This window comes from Capra hircus, chromosome 19 (assembly GCF_001704415.2).
Source record: "Capra hircus breed San Clemente chromosome 19, ASM170441v1, whole genome shotgun sequence".
In the NCBI taxonomy this organism is placed as follows: Eukaryota; Metazoa; Chordata; class Mammalia; order Artiodactyla; family Bovidae; genus Capra; species Capra hircus.
The window spans coordinates 50,401,113-50,416,274 of record NC_030826.1 but is presented as its reverse complement, the minus strand read 5'-3'; the positions used below and the strand labels follow the sequence as shown (position 1 = coordinate 50,416,274).

At 54.6% G+C, this 15,162-nt stretch overlaps 1 protein-coding gene and 1 pseudogene across 1 annotated transcript; one reads left to right on the top strand and one right to left on the bottom strand.

Moving 5' to 3' along the window:
• P4HB (prolyl 4-hydroxylase subunit beta) lies at nt 1,275–11,213 on the bottom strand. The gene is made up of 11 exons (XM_005694059.3): nt 10,981–11,213; nt 9,712–9,918; nt 8,204–8,337; nt 7,932–8,069; nt 4,320–4,424; nt 4,007–4,132; nt 3,623–3,823; nt 3,384–3,504; nt 3,119–3,300; nt 2,947–3,033; nt 1,275–2,192 (listed from the first exon to the last, which is right to left on the bottom strand). Exons 1-11 carry the CDS (start codon nt 11,129–11,131, stop codon nt 2,112–2,114), a joined length of 1,533 nt encoding a protein of 510 aa, XP_005694116.3. The 5' UTR covers nt 11,132–11,213; the 3' UTR covers nt 1,275–2,111.
• Nucleotides 11,705–14,801, top strand: LOC102169622 (annotated as a pseudogene).

Here is a 15,162-nt window from a genome sequence, read left to right as displayed (position 1 = left end):
CCACCGAGGGAACCACATTCATAGCAAGTCTCACAGTCACATCTGCCAGACATGCCCCAGCCATCTCCAAGGCCCTGGCAGCATCAGAACTAGAAGCTGCAAATCGGGTAAGGCATGCATCCTTCCTACTTGGGCAGCATGTTAGAGGGACTGATGGGAGCATGTGGAGTGACAGCCTGGGCTTCTTGGGAGACCTAGCCACATTTGCTGTTCTTGACCTCCCAAAGTGGGCTGGGTCTCCACCCGTTCCAAGAATGACATCAGTGTCCCACTGTGCCTACAGACATGTGCACAGAACAGACAGGAAACCCTGCCCTGGGCAGAGGTCCCCTGGCTGGGGACTGATGCCCACCCGAGCCCTGCTGGCCCCTGTGGATGTCCCACTCAGAGCCCTCGTGGAACCCCAAGGCCCAAGAGGTGTCCCCAGGCCAGGTTCAGGTGCCATGAGCCACTGTAGCCAGGATTACAGCTTTGAGTCATGGTTTTTGAATTTTGTTTTAGTCTGGGGGGTGCAGGGGGAAGGAAAGGTCAGCTGAACTACTCTTCCTTATACAAATTATGCGTAAGCAGAGGCTCTAAGGAGTCAAATTACATTTTTAAAACTAAGAGATTGGCTCTCTTAACATCAGATTCTTTTTTACACAAAGGTCTAGTGATAAGCAGCACTTAAAATTATTTTTATTTACTCCAGCTATGCTGGACCCTAGTTGGAGCAGGCAGGATCTCTTAGTTGTGGCTTGTGGGATCTAGTTCCCTCCCCAGGGATCAAACCCAGGCTGCCTGCATTGGGAGCTCGGAGTCTTAGCCACTGGACCACCAGGGAAGTCTCTGAGTACAGCATTCTTGAAGCTGAACACCCCCAATTTCTCATCCAAAGCTGCAGTGGTTCTAGGCTGCGGGGGCAGGGGGTACTCTCGCACAACAGACCTGTGTCCCCCTTGCTGTCGTGTCCTGACACAGCATGTTAGCAGAATCCATGCTTTGACCATTGGGTGCCCACAGCAGGTAAAGCTGCAGACCCCCATCACAGGTGAGCCAGCAGGACAGCATAGCAGCAGGGCCAGGAGGCAGCCCTCCCCCTACCCTGACCACACGCACTAGGTGACTCGTGGTGTCAGCTCCACGCCCATGGGATGTGTACATGCTTCTGAGTGTCTGCCACGCTCCAAAAAAGATGGCTCAACAAGAGCAGCCCCAAGCTCACCTCCTCTCCCTAGAATGTCAGAATTCCAACCCCCATCCCCGTACCTAGAAGTTGTAAGGCAGAGATGACAAAAGGCAGAAAATTTTAACTTTATTTGGCCAATGTGTCCAATTCCAATATTGTGGTAGAAATGCCTGAAGAACTGTCAACGTGTGATTCAGCTCAAGCATCCTTGGCTGTCTCCCAGCCTGGAAACGAAGGGTCCCAGTTCTGCCTGGTGCAGGCCTCAGGCCACCCTGGACATCACAGAGCAATAAGGACCCTGGCTTGGGGACGGAGGGGGCTGCTGGGCTTGTCCTGGGCCCAGCCACACCCTCCGCTCATGGTGGGGGGGGTGGCCTGCAGCAGAGACCGGAGTCTCCATTTAATCAAACGATGCAGGAGCCACGCTCCACCAAGGCAATACCGCATGAGGTGAGGGACCCGTCCAGCCTTGCCTGGTTCTGCCCCACAGAGGGCAGGAGTCCCAGGGAGGCCTGGCCAAGGTGGAGCACACACCCTGACGTCCAAAAATGTCTAAAAATCCCACAGACGGAATTTTCTTAAAGTGATAGTATAAACCTAACAGGAATGAGAGACATTGCCAGCGTGAGATTCCAAAACATTTTAGCGAGCACTCTGGACAAAACCGTGTACAAAAAAAGTACATCACGATTTAAAAAAAAAGGCCCACCAAGATGGGCTGGGCTGGCCTGGAAATAAACCCCTTTCCAAAAGTTGAAAAGCAAAGGAAGACGGGTTTAGATTTGCACGTGTGTTAGAGTGAAGTGTGGCTTCAGAAAAGTTCCCTGCATTTCCGATTGACGCGCCCTCACCGGGAGGGTCTGCGGGCGTCCGGAGGCTGTGCTGCTGGGTGTGCAGCCCACTGGGAGGTGCCGGGTTCGGTGCCCAGGTCTGGCTCTCTGCGTTACAGTTCATCTTTCACAGCTTTTTGATCATCATCTTCCTCCAGATCAGGCTCTTCTGCTTCTTCAAGATCCTCTAGATCCTGGGACATATGATGGAAAGGAAGGGATGTGAGAAGTCCAGGCCGGGCCAGCTTGCTGAGGCCTCCAGCCCACAGTGAGGACACGAGGGACCAGTCTGGCACTCAGACACAAGCAGCCAACTGTGGTCTCTATGAGCAGATGCGTGGATGTGTGGGGTGGGCTTCCGGACGACAGCGAGGTATGGGGGCTCCTGCCCACAATATAGGGTAGAAGCAAACTGGTGCCCTGGGAGTTCACCCCATGCTGTCAAGCAGGTGAGTGCTTGGATCTACTCCATCCATGGCATAAGTATGAAGACTGAGCAGGGAGCCACTGGTGTGTCATATCCACCCCTCAAGTCCTGGAGCTCAAGGGGCTGGTGACAGCCCACCAATCACAGGAGCGCACGCCGCCCTGGCGGTCCTCACTGCCCCCACTGCGCCCTGCAGCCAGGTCTGCCCCTGGTCCCACATCCCTGCACTTCCGGGTGGACCCTGTGGCCTGAACTGACCATTCCCTCCACCACCCGACCCAGCCCCACCCTCTTGGCTCAGGCGCACTTCTGCCATCCCCTCCACTCCCCCCAGCTGATGTGGAGAGGACCGAGCTCACGCCGAGCAGAGCACCTCAGCCAACAGAGAACGTGCTGGATGTGTCTGCAAAGATTCCTGAGTAAACAGTGGCGCCTAAAGACCCTTCCAACCCCGCTCCCCACCCCATGTAGCACTGCGTGGCAGCACGCCCCACAGCCCGCCAGGTCCAATGACTACTTACGTCATCATCTCCGGCCCCATCCTGGCCACCACTCTCCAGGAACTTCTTAAAACCGTCCAGTGTCCGCTCCCCATTGTAGTCGATGACCTGCAAGAAGGGGGGATGAAATGTGAGATGCGGTCCCCCTGACAGCCCCCCAACGCCTCCGCATTCCCCTCAGTAGTGGGCGCACCGTCCTGTCGGCGCTGGCGGGGAAGAACTTGAGCGTGGGGAAGCTGTGCACTTTCACCGCCTCCACCTCATTGGCCGTGGAGTCCATCTTGGCGATGACTATGTTCTCGTGGTCCTTGTACGTCTCTCCCAGCTTATCCCAGATGGGGGCCAGCTGCTTGCAGTGACCGCACCACGGGGCATCTGAAAGAAAGCCGTTCTGCGTCTCGCTGGGCCGGGAAGTGTCCTGCCCCAGCAAGCCCAGAGGAGTGGAGGGCCTCACTTACAGAACTCTACGAAGACGTTCTTTTTCTCATCAAAAGCAACCTCTTCAAAGTTCTTTCCAACCAGCACTTTGACAGGCTGCTTGTCCCAGTCGTCAGGCAGCTCCTGGCTCATCAGGTGGGGCTGGAGGGCGAGTAGAGAAGACTCAGGCACGCGCAGTTGCCTGGGGACCCCTCTGCCACCTAGTTGCTCTATGCGCCCCAAGGATCCTCAGCAACCCCAACCCGGACAAGGTGTGCACCTTAATCTTGCCCTCCAGGAAGCGGTGGCAGAACTCAGTGATCTTCTCTGCCGTCAGCTCATCTGACTCTGGCTTATATTTGGTCATCTCCTCCTCCAGCGTGATGAGGCGCACGGCCGGGCACTCCTCTTTCTTCAGGCCGAAGAATTCCAGGATGCGCTGGTTGTCAGTGTGGTCGCTGTCGATGAAGATAAACAGGATCTTGGGAGAGAAAAGGCACGTTGATGGCACCGCACAATGAGGGCTCCCTATACTTCCCTGCTGCCCAATCCCCAACAACCAGGATCCCACACTAAAACAGGCTGTCCCAAGGCAGAAGGAACCCTCCGATCAGCCTTTGACCTGGGGGTGCCGAGCTGCTTGCGGACCACAGGGAGCACACACCTTGCCCTTGAAGCTCTCAGCCGCTTTTTTGAAGTTGCTCAGCTTGCCCTCATAGTCAGACACGCTTTTCGGCAGGAACAGCAGGATGTGAGTCTTGATTTCCCCTCCGAAGATCTTCGGGGCTGTCTACATTGGAAACACAGGTTATTTGGTCTGAGACACAGACCAAGCTATCAACACGGGCTATTCTCTCCTTGGCCCCCAGGCCACCAAACACCTGGCCACCACACAACTGGTCTCTGTAAGTCAGGGTCCCCAGGACCAAACGTCAGGACCCTCCCCAACCAGGGCAAAATCAGCAACATAGACACACCTGCTCGGTGAACTCGATGACCAGGGGCAACTGGTTGTGCTTGATGAAGTCCAGAAGCTTCTCCTTGGTGACCTCCCCCTCAAAGTTGTTCCGGCCTTCGTCAAACTGTGGACAGAAAAAGGCGTGGGTGCCAAGGCTCTCCACAAAGCCCTCTGTGGCCCTAGCCAGCTGACCATGGCCAGGAAGGCAGTCTACGCCCTCATTTTCCTGTATGGGTTGTGACAGCAGTGTGGGGGGATGCCGGCAGGACACACACGTCTCCATCCAAAGCAAAAACCAGGTGATGGCTGCCGGAACACATCCTCTGGGCACCAGGCAAGAGTGAGGTCACCAGGAGTGGCTCCCTACGAACCACGAACCACCAGGAGGAGGCTCCCCACGAACACCAGCAGGCAGCCTCCCGCAGGCTGAGACCGCAGCAGCTGGCTCAGACCCTGCCCCAGCACGTTCCTGACAAGCCATGAGAGCCCACGTCCCAGGTGGGGTGCCAGAGGACTCCCTCATTGCCAAGTCCCTAAACCTGCAGCCCTCCAAATGTGGGCCTCAGCCCTGTGGACCCAAGGCCCTTCCAGGGCGGCCGCAAGGTCAGACTGATTTTCACAGCCACGCTCAGACGGCAGGTGCCCTGTCATGCATTCCCCCCCAGAGTATGCAGTACGGCGTGTGACACTGCGTCAGAGTGAAGGCAAACAGGAGAACCCAGCTGTCTTCTGTTCGGACAGACGTTAGAGACCAGCAGAAATCTAAAACACTACCCTAACCATGAAAACATTGTCTGGGAAAAAATTAATTTTCATAAAAATGTTTATTATTATTTTTGGCCACACCATGCAGCTTGTGGGGTCTTAGTTCCCCGACCAGGGATTGAATCCCAGATGGATTCCTAACCTTGGACATTCAGGGAATTCCCCCCAAAAACGTCTCTATTGGTAACATGTAATATTTATTATTGTTATCTTAGAACGAACAGGATTTTTTTTTAAATTTCTCAGTTCTAACACGTCTAACACAATAAAAATGGGTAGGTATTCCACACCAAAAAAAAGGTTTTTGGGAACTTCAATAATCTATTTGAAAAGAGTTTCAAAGTCCCAGAGCCACAAAAAGCGAAGGCTGAGGCCACAGAGCTGAGAGGTGTGGCCCCAGCTCCAGATGGGTGGGCAGACACAGCTCCCTTCAAGGAAGCTGAGTGGTGCCTCAGCCTGTGCGGCTGGTCAGCCTGGGCCTCCCGTCACCTGTGTGAACTCAGATGGGACCTATAGAGAGAAACCACTCACGTTCCCTGCCTGGCCATTTCCCTCTGCATTTTCCCAAAGTAACTAGCCACTTCCCATCCCCACCCCCTTATAAAGAGCTGAAGCTGGCTCTGCCTTCCCCACACCCGTGATGGGAAGGTGCAGAGAGACAAGAAGGACATGGAGGCAAGAGGCTGGCCATGGCCAGGCTCCATCAGGCATAAAGAGGATCTCCCGTTAAGAGGCTAACAGACAGCCATCCCCGCTCCTCCAAAACCGCCGTGTCTCTATTGGGACACAACCTTGGTCGAGGTAACGGTGCACATTACACTGTGTTCAGTGTCTCCTCTGGTGAAAAACAGCCCTTGTTTATCTGGGGACAGCTGCAGGAGGTCTTGGGGCCCTGGGCAGAAGCCACCCCACCAGGCTGCAATGAATATGTCACAAAAATAAGGCCCCACCCCCACTCTTAAGCCCCTGGCTTGAAAGATGAAAGAGAAAAATAAAGTAAACACCAAACAAAGACACAGGACGATCAGCTCTCAAACCAGTGGTCCAAACAGACCCAAGCTGGGACTCAGACTCAGAGCTGCACGTGGCAGCTGGCCATTCTTGGGAGTCTCATCTCTCAAGGCTGCCCACACAGAAGACCCTGCTCACACTGAGGAACTAGGCAACAGCCTGAAGGAGCAAGTAAAGGCGGAGAATGGGGCCAGTGGGCCAGCGGGGAATCTGCACTTTCTTCCTCTCATCCACAGAGCTGTCTGCCCGACTGCAGTTGTGACCCCAACTGACACCTCAGCACAAAGCCCACGGGCTCTGCCAGGCTCCTGCTCACAACTGCTCAAGGGAGCATGACATTCCAGCATGGCTGCCAGAAGCCAGCAAGTGGGAGAGGGAAGCCCCCCTCACTGTTTCCCTTCTCCCTGCGTAGATACCAGAGACTTGAGGCCGAGAAGAGACGAGCAACCATGACTACAGTCTTTGTAGAACAAAGAATCATCCTTCTTAACCTCCAAGGACATGTGATCACCAGAACCAGCATCAATCCAGTGTGACAAGTGCCACTCCAGATCTCAAGAGTAATGGAAAAGGACAGTGTGGATCAAGCTGATGAAAAGGGGTTTGCAAGCACCACAGGCCTGAATCTCCCCATCCTTCACCCAGAACTGCAGGACGCACCCAAGACGTTCTATTCAAGGCCCCCAGGACCTTCATTCCACTCAACTCCATCCAATTTGGCTGGGTCTTCTGCTAATCAGCCGTTAATAAGTTTCCTGGGTACCTTTGGGAAGGCAATTAACTAATTCAGCAATTCTGTTCCCTTTAAGGGATGGGGCGAGGATAAAGAGAATGTATATAATACCTCTTGTTTTGAGGAAGAGGAAAGGACTTCAGAAATAGTTGAACGCAAGCTACCCCAGAACCCAGTGCACCTGGGAGGGCTGCCCTCCCTACCCCCAGGTGCTAGAGGCTCAGCAGTACCCCACTCAGGAGTGCACACAGCGGGGGGACTGGGCCTCCCAAACATTGTGTCCTTTCTCATCACTCAGTTTACCACTTTGCTGTAATGCTACAACTACCTTCTAACCCTGGGAACAAAACAGGACAGGAGTCCAAGGTCTAGCCCCTCTCCCTGAAGATATACCTCCAGCGCCAGCTCCCCCCGTTACAGCCTTCCCTCCTCCTCCACTCTGTACCCAATCCGGGGATAGCTGTGTCCCAAGGGTCGCCATGCATGCTTGGCCAGCCCCAGACCCACTATCTGGTGGCTAAGATAAAAAGAGACCCCGATCACCCACCAACTGCTGTGCACACACAGCAATACCAGCTGTGTCCCAGCAAGAGTGTGGAGAAGTCAAGAGACACAGGGCCCCTTCATGACCAAGCGTAACAGACATGGGGCCAGGGGAGCCTGCGGAAGCCCAAAGGAGCCCTGAGGCCCAGCTTGCAACAGAGTGGGAACACATGCCACTAATACCCCACCATGGAAGCAAACAGAAGTGACAGCCGCACGGTACCACAAATGCAATGAATGCCACCGAAAACTTAAAAGTGGTTAAAACGCTAAACTTTATCACGTCTGTCTCACCACAGCTTTCCTTTAAAAAGCTAACCCTCTGAAGCTACTTGGCTTGCATAAAACATCGCAATGGGGCCAACACAGAAGCTGGACATAGGGCCCACAGCTGAAGGGCTGAAGGCCACAGTCTAAGAGGCTCCTACTACCTGACGTTGCAAAACGGGCCCTGATAACAGGCGGGCCGCAGTCCAGCAGCCAGCGCCGCCTGGGCAAGGTCCTCAAAGGCGACACCAGCCGGAACTTCAACTCCCCACCCCCAGGGTGGGGGGGCGGGGGCAGTGGTAGCGCACTCACCTTCTTAAAGAGGACAACCCCATCCTTGTCCAGCTGGTATTTGGAGAACACGTCACTGTTAGATGTGATCCCGAACGGGATGTCATCAATGGCCTCTGCTGCCAACAAGAACTGCTTTGCAGAGTCTGATTCCACGTCCTGGAGAGAAGAAGCAGAGGTGGCCACCATCCCAACACTGAGGACCCCTGCCCTGGTCAGCAATGGGGGACACCCCAGTGCCCAGGTCACGGCAGGTGGGAGGAAGACCCAGGGTGAAGTTAACGAGCCTCTACCTTGAAGAAGCCGATGACGGCCACCTCACTGGACTCCACCAAGGCCTCTGCAGCAGCCCCATCAGACAGCGTGCTGGCGGCAGGGCCCGTGCGCTTCTTCAGCCAGTTCACGATATCATCGGCTTCTCGGCCGGCTGCGCCCAAACACAGGCAGGGTCCACTTGATATCAGGGAGGCACCCACCCTCCCCACCTATCCTTATACGAGCTCTCTGCGAAAACCAGAGCAAAACACCACCTTGCCATAGGAAAGGCATCTTGTCTACATACCTACCTGAATTCCAAAAGTTAAAAAGGCTTGTATGAGTATATGGCAAATCGTGAATGTGTTTAAAGAAAGGGATGGCAGCAGTGACCTCTGGATAACAAATCATAAATCACCTTTTTTTTCCCTCTAACACTTTTGCATCTTGTAAATTTTCCTTGATATTTAAATTCACTAAACACACGCGTACTTTCCCCCCAGTGGTCTCACACTAGGCTTTGTCTTATTTGGCGATGTGGTAGGGTTAGAAGAAAGGGCTGCTTAGCAAGACAGCCTCGAGACCAGCTTCCCCTTGAAAAAGCAGGTTGGGCTCTACTGCCTCGTGCACCCAGACTGGTCAGGCGTCCTCAACCTACACACCTCCTGGACCGGCAGGAGGAAGAGATCAGCCGATGCACACCATCATGGCAGATCAAATGAGAAGGAAAAAATCTGCTCCTCCCAAGACTGAGACCAGTTGCCCTTTATCCCCTCGTGTGACTACATAGTCTGACCTAGAATAGGGTTGCCAAATCTCACATTTAAAAGGACTCTGCCTAGAATTAATAAAAGCTGTGCTATCAGTTACGGGGGAGTCCAAAAGGATTTTCTCATCGACAAGACCTCAGTGTTAGTGACAGGATTGTGGTTACTCTGCATTTGGCACTCCCATTCCAAAAGTGAACACAAGTAAAAGTGGGAGCAACAGAACAGCAGCCTACTGAGATCAGAGCTGATGTCAGAATGAACAAGACGGGCTGCTTTAAACGATTTGGGCGGATAAGCCACGGAACCAGTTTCACAGACAAAGATTCCCCTTTTGTCACCAGTACCGACTGGGCTACACAGGGGAGGCAGCTGAGCAGCGACTGAGGGAGGGGCCAGTGCAGCTGGGCTTGGATTTGAGCTCTAATACGACTGCCACAAGCCCCAGCTTGGTACCTGCTGATCTCTGTCTGCCCCTCCTCTGTGAAAGGCCCTCACACTTGCCCTGGTGGCAGGCACACAAGAGAGTGAGCAAAGGCTGAAACGTGTTGCTCCACTTGCTCAGCCTCCCCTCACCCCCATACTGGTCAACCTGAGGACCAGCTTCAGCCGGCTAGGCACCTTGTGAGATGACCCTCTCCACTTGAGAAAATGTTCCTCACACAACCATGAGGCTGAACTAGACCCTAGAACCCAGTCAGAGAACAACTTCTCCTCCATGCCTGTTATCTTCCAAGACCCTGTCTACCAGGAAAGAAAGGACGGTGCCACGTTCTCACCTGTGTACTCTTTGGGGGAAGCTGTGTCTCCATTCTTGAAGAACTTGATGGTGGGGTAGCCTCGGACACCATACTGCTGGGCCAGGTCAGACTCTTCAGTGGCATCCACCTTGGCCAGTCTGATCTCAGAACCTTCGGCCTTCAGCTTCCCAGCTGCTTTGGCATACTCCGGGGCCAGAGCCTTGCAGTGGCCACACCACGGGGCGTCTGAGAGAGAAAGCAAGACCTAGAAAGCAGCACTGACCCACTCCACCGCCTCCCTTCCCTTTTCCTTTGGTACCTCCCTCCATGAAATCTTTATTTCTGTACCAAGATAACCCCTCTGAATGCAGGGGCTGTGGATACTCTCGAGCAGTATCGGATAGGGGGCATGAAAGACAAACCATTAGTTCCTACTCTCCCTCATCTTCAGTGGTTAATAACTTCCTACTACCTGCAGGCAGTTAACGCAGTTGGGTCCCATAATTTCCCTTTCGGAACCAGAGAAATTAAGAAGCTAAAGCTAAAGCCATGGCTGCTGTATATTTACTGACGAGTCATAAAGATGAGACACACATCTGTGCACACCAGCCAGAGACTCACATCTAACACAAGCTCTTTAGATTCTCTCTCAACTCAGGTTAGCAGCTGTGATTTCCACCTGAGATAGGGCTCATACACTTACGAACACAAACAAAGGTTTTGAATTCTGGTGGGCAACACTGTTCATCAGAAGACAGCTGTCCCTGGTGAACGGTGGTGTGGGCAGGGGTAGGGCTCTCCAGGAACTGGTCCAGGTGAGCAATTCGGAGGCTACCCCTTGCATAGTCCTTTGTATTTGTGGCAGTTCATAGAGTCCACCCTACTTTTCTTAGGCGAACAGAGGGATCCTGCCATGTGGACGTCAGGCACAAAGGCACATCCAGGATGTCTGCCCTCGGTCATCAAGGTCCAGCTGGGCACGAGGGATGCCCCCAGGACGCGGGCTGCGTAGGGACGCTGACAGCAGGTCTGTGAGCTGTTTCCGCTTACAGATGGGCCTCTCCAGGGGATAGAAGTCAGCGCGTCTAGGGGTGGCCCGCTGACACCCCTTTAGACTCCAACCCATCTCTGGCGGGGCCAGGGAAGGAAGCGTGGGGAAGGGCGCCCAGGTCCCCCATCCTCCAGCCCCCTCTCCGTCCCCTAGTCCACCCTGGTGCCCCTGGCCCCTCCTCTGTCCCTGCTTCGTTTCCATCCCGCGAGTGGCCGCGAGGCCCGGCCCGGACGGATGGACGAGCTGGAGGCACTCACAGAACTCCACCAGCAGGTACTTGTGGGCCGCCAGGGCCTCGTCGAAGTTGCCCTTATGGAGCACCAGGACGTGGTCCTCTTCGTCGGGGGCGCCGGCACCCGCGCGGAACAGCGCGGTCAGGGCCAGGCAGAGCAGAGCACGGCGCAGCATGTCGGCACAGACGCGGCGCTTCAGTTGGCGCCGCCAGGACAGCAGGCCACGAGAGCGCGCGCCGCCCGTCCCGCTCTTATAAGTCCGGCCGCCGCGCGCGCCCCCGCCCGTGCCCGCCTCCGATTGGCCTGGGGGGTCCGGGGCCCGCCTCCGCTGCACTCGCATTGGGGGCCCACACAAGTCACGGCCCCGGATTCGGAATTGCTACAAGTACCTCCCTCGCCCTCGCCCGGGATTGGTCGAGGAGCTCGCGCTCGCACTCTCTCCCGGCATCTCATTGGCTCCTGGAGAAGAACTTTCTCTCTCTCGACTTGTGACTGGTGGTTTTCTCATACACCTTCCCCGGGCCTGGAATGGCTGCTACCTTCGGGGACCCGGGTTCTGCGGCTCCTGATTGGCCAAGACGTGCGCGCTCCCCGTGCGATCCTTTGTCGAACGTGGCAGTGGGGAGGATTTCTCAGCTGAGGGGCGGAGCCACGCTTGCGCCTCCGAAACCCCTCGTGTTGCTTTCTGACTGGACCGCGTATCCCCACCTGACACCGCCCCCCCCGGCTCGGCAGGCCGGAAGCTGGGTTGACGCGCTTCCGGCGCGCGTGAGGCTCGTGCGGCGCCTGCCGTGGAGGCCGGTCTCTTGTGCAGGCGTTGCCGGGGTGACCTCCCTGAGTGGCCAGGGCGCTACTCGGTAACGGCAGAGCGAGTCGCAGGGGCAGCGCGCGGGGAGCCGGGGACGGCCCCAGGCGGAATGCGATGTAGGAGCCAGCAAGGTCCACCGGAGCTGTGATGAGAGGCTCCGGTCCGGCACCGTCCAGTGTGGGCACCTCCCTTCCTCCCTACCGGCTGCCTCCCACGAAGCGGCCTCCAGGAAGCTTTCAGGCAACCGGGTAAACCTGCGCCGTCCGCCACGGGGTTGGCTAGCGGCCACAATCACCGAGCTCTACAATGCAACCGGGCAGTGTGACCCGGAGTGAGTGTAACACATAGTGAACACACAGATTGAGGATGGAAGAGGAGTGTACATTTCCTTGATGACTTTTTGTATGGATACGTTGGAATATTTTGTTGGGTTAAGTGAAAGTATTAAAACTTCAGACTTCTTTTTCTTTAATGTGACTTCAGAGCAAATAACATACGTGGCCGGAATGTTAGCTTCTGTCCAGCATCGCAGTTCTGGACGGAGCAGCGCCTTCCCCTCAAAGGCTCAAAGCCCAACCCCCAACCCCGTGGACGCTCTCTTCTCCATTTGTGTCCACTTCCTCGGTTGTGAAATGCCACCCCCACTAAGACTCATCATCAATTTAATAACGGCAGGAGAGAGACACTGCTTGCTGCATTAAATGTACACGTTGGCTATAGTAACATCTTGGTTTTAAAAATGGTAAAACAGAAAAAGTATGCTTTTGTACTTTAGAGAGTTGCATTTGTTGACACCTTGCTCCTGAGGGCATGTGTTCTCACATCCTGTGCAGTATTCCTTCTAGAATATGAATTTCGGAAGGTCAAGACCAGGTTCTCTGTGCCCCTCCCCCAGTGCCAGTAGAGCAAGAGTCAGGAGGAAGTGGTTGTACCTCCTGGGGGGTACTTTACAGGAGCTGGGCCTCCCAAAACAAAAGGCTGTGAATAATGTGTCTGCAGCCTCCACCCCACTTCCGTGTTCTGGCCTGGGTGCTGGCCCACTGAGCAGCAGGCAGGGCTCATAATAAGCATCACAGGCCTGCTCTGCTCTCTGGGAACCGGTGGGAACTGCTTCATGTCTCCTGCCCAATCTTCCCACATTTTTGTGATTGCCATGACTGTTTTACAGACCACAATTTGGGGCCTGAGACAAGGGATCTTTGTACCACATCTCAATTTGAGAGGCACTCATGAAATCTGAGTTTAGATACCTAAATTTGGGGACTTTATAGTTTTTTCAGCTAACAGAATGAAGATACACTTGGTGACGGTTTGGAGGGAGCTTGGCCTCATAGCATGTGGTAAATAGTTGAGACTACTGGAACCAAGGGAAGAACAGACCAGATGCAGAAGAGCAAGGATCTGAGCTGCTGGTGATGGTTGAGCCTCACTGTGGTTCAATTTGAACTTCCTGGTCAAAACCATCTTGATGCAGGTGATGACAGGGCCACTATTCTGCAGCCAGATGGACACAGCCAAGTCATCCTTCGGTGAGGACCAGGGCCTCACTAGGGCTCTGGTGTGGGTGGGGGCATGATACTTCGACACTTTGTCTGCGTTGATGTACCTTCTCAAAGCACAGTTATCCATCATGAATCAGCCTGTGCACTGACCTGTGCAGGAGCAAGGAAGTGGGGTTCCCCCAAAGTGGGAGGGAGGCCAGGTATGGCGGTAGCCCCAGTCTCCAGTTTCTGGGGTTGGTAAATAGCTGGGTGAGGTGCAGGGGTGCAGCCTGTCCCCCAGAACATAGGCCAGGTTCAGTGTACACCTCTGCAGGCCTTGGCCGTGAGGGAAGAGCTAGTGTCTTTTCCAAAGGCCACTCACAGGCCTTTCAAGGGCAACTCTAGGAAGAGGTGATGAAGCCATGGTCACTCATACCAGTGCCCTGAACTAAGTGTGTCCTTGGAGGGCAGAGCCTACCCACCTGGTAGCTGTGGCTCTGGCATCTCTGAACCCAGCACAGTCAGCTCAGGATGACCTCCAGGGGTCTCACACCTAGAGAAGGTGCTCACTGGTTAAACAACTGAGTGATCAAGTGCTTTGATAAAGACTGCTCCGAGTTCTCTGGGCGAGGTGGGCGCGGGCAGCATGGCGGGTAGCTGGGTGCCATTGAGCAGATTCAGCTATGGAAGGTAAACCATCGGTGATATCCAAACAGAAGACTGCAGTGGTGTGTGGAGTCCCCACCCAGGGGGTCTGCACAGCGTTTAGCAGTCACATCCTGGTGGTGGTGACCCAGTTGGGGAAGATGGGTCTCCCTGGAACCCAGCAGTGTGACCAGTGACGTCGGCAAGCTTATGCTGACCACTGAAGTCCTCTTCGGGAAGGATGAGCCTCTCATCCGTGTCTTCACAAAGAACCTGGTGGCATTTGTGTTTCAAGAAGCTGGAGAGTTCTCGCCCTGGACATGAAGGACAAGAGCACGGAGGTGGTGAAGGCTCTGAAGGAGGTGATTCAGACGTGCCAGGTGTGGTGACGCTGGCGTGGTCACCCCTGCTGTCCAGGAGGGCCATGCGGAACTCAGACACCCTCTCAAGGATTTGAAGGTCCTCCTTTAGTTAGGAGGAGCTCTCTCTGGCTTTGGCCCTTGAAGTTGGAAGAAAAACAAACACCTCAGGCTGACCTTGGTTTGGAGGCTGACGTCCCCTGTGGAGGGAGGACAGGAAACATGTCCTGAGAAAGTTGCAAGTCCTCCTCCCCGGGTCCAGGCAGCTACACGTGTGAGAATTGACAGAATGAGTCATGGCCCTCAATTGTTGGGGGAAATTTTTTTATTATTAAAAATAAATGCATATCCCCCTCCAAAAAGAAAGAAAGAAAGAAAGAAAGAGAGTTCTCTGGACTTTCCTGGTGATCCAGTGGCTAAGACCAGGCTTCTACTGCAGGGGACACAGACTGGATTTCTGGTCAGGGAACTAAGATGCTGTGTTCCACATGGTGTGGGGGGGAAAAAAAAGCAAGCACATTCTCAGAATAAAACAACTCCTTTTCAACCCAACTGGAGGTACTGAGTTAACAGCAAGCTCACGAACACCCAGGAATCCTCTTTACTTGCAGATTTCTACTACGGAGCAGCAGCATGGGGCTGAGGGCTGTGCTATGGGCCGAAAAGGTTTGCACACAGGTGAGCTGGGACACAGGTGGGACATAGGAACCAGGTGCAGTGGTGAGGGAGGCCGTGGTAGACTGAAATGGACTTGGATTGTAAAGCATGACAGTGCTGGGTGTGAAGATTCTAGTAAGCTGCAATAACTGGTGAGTAGTCACATGAAAGGCGCTGATCTGGTGCCTGTCGCCACACTCCTCAGTGGAAGAAGGGTCCCTGTGGCGGATCGCTGAGGGGCCAAAAGCTTGGGGAT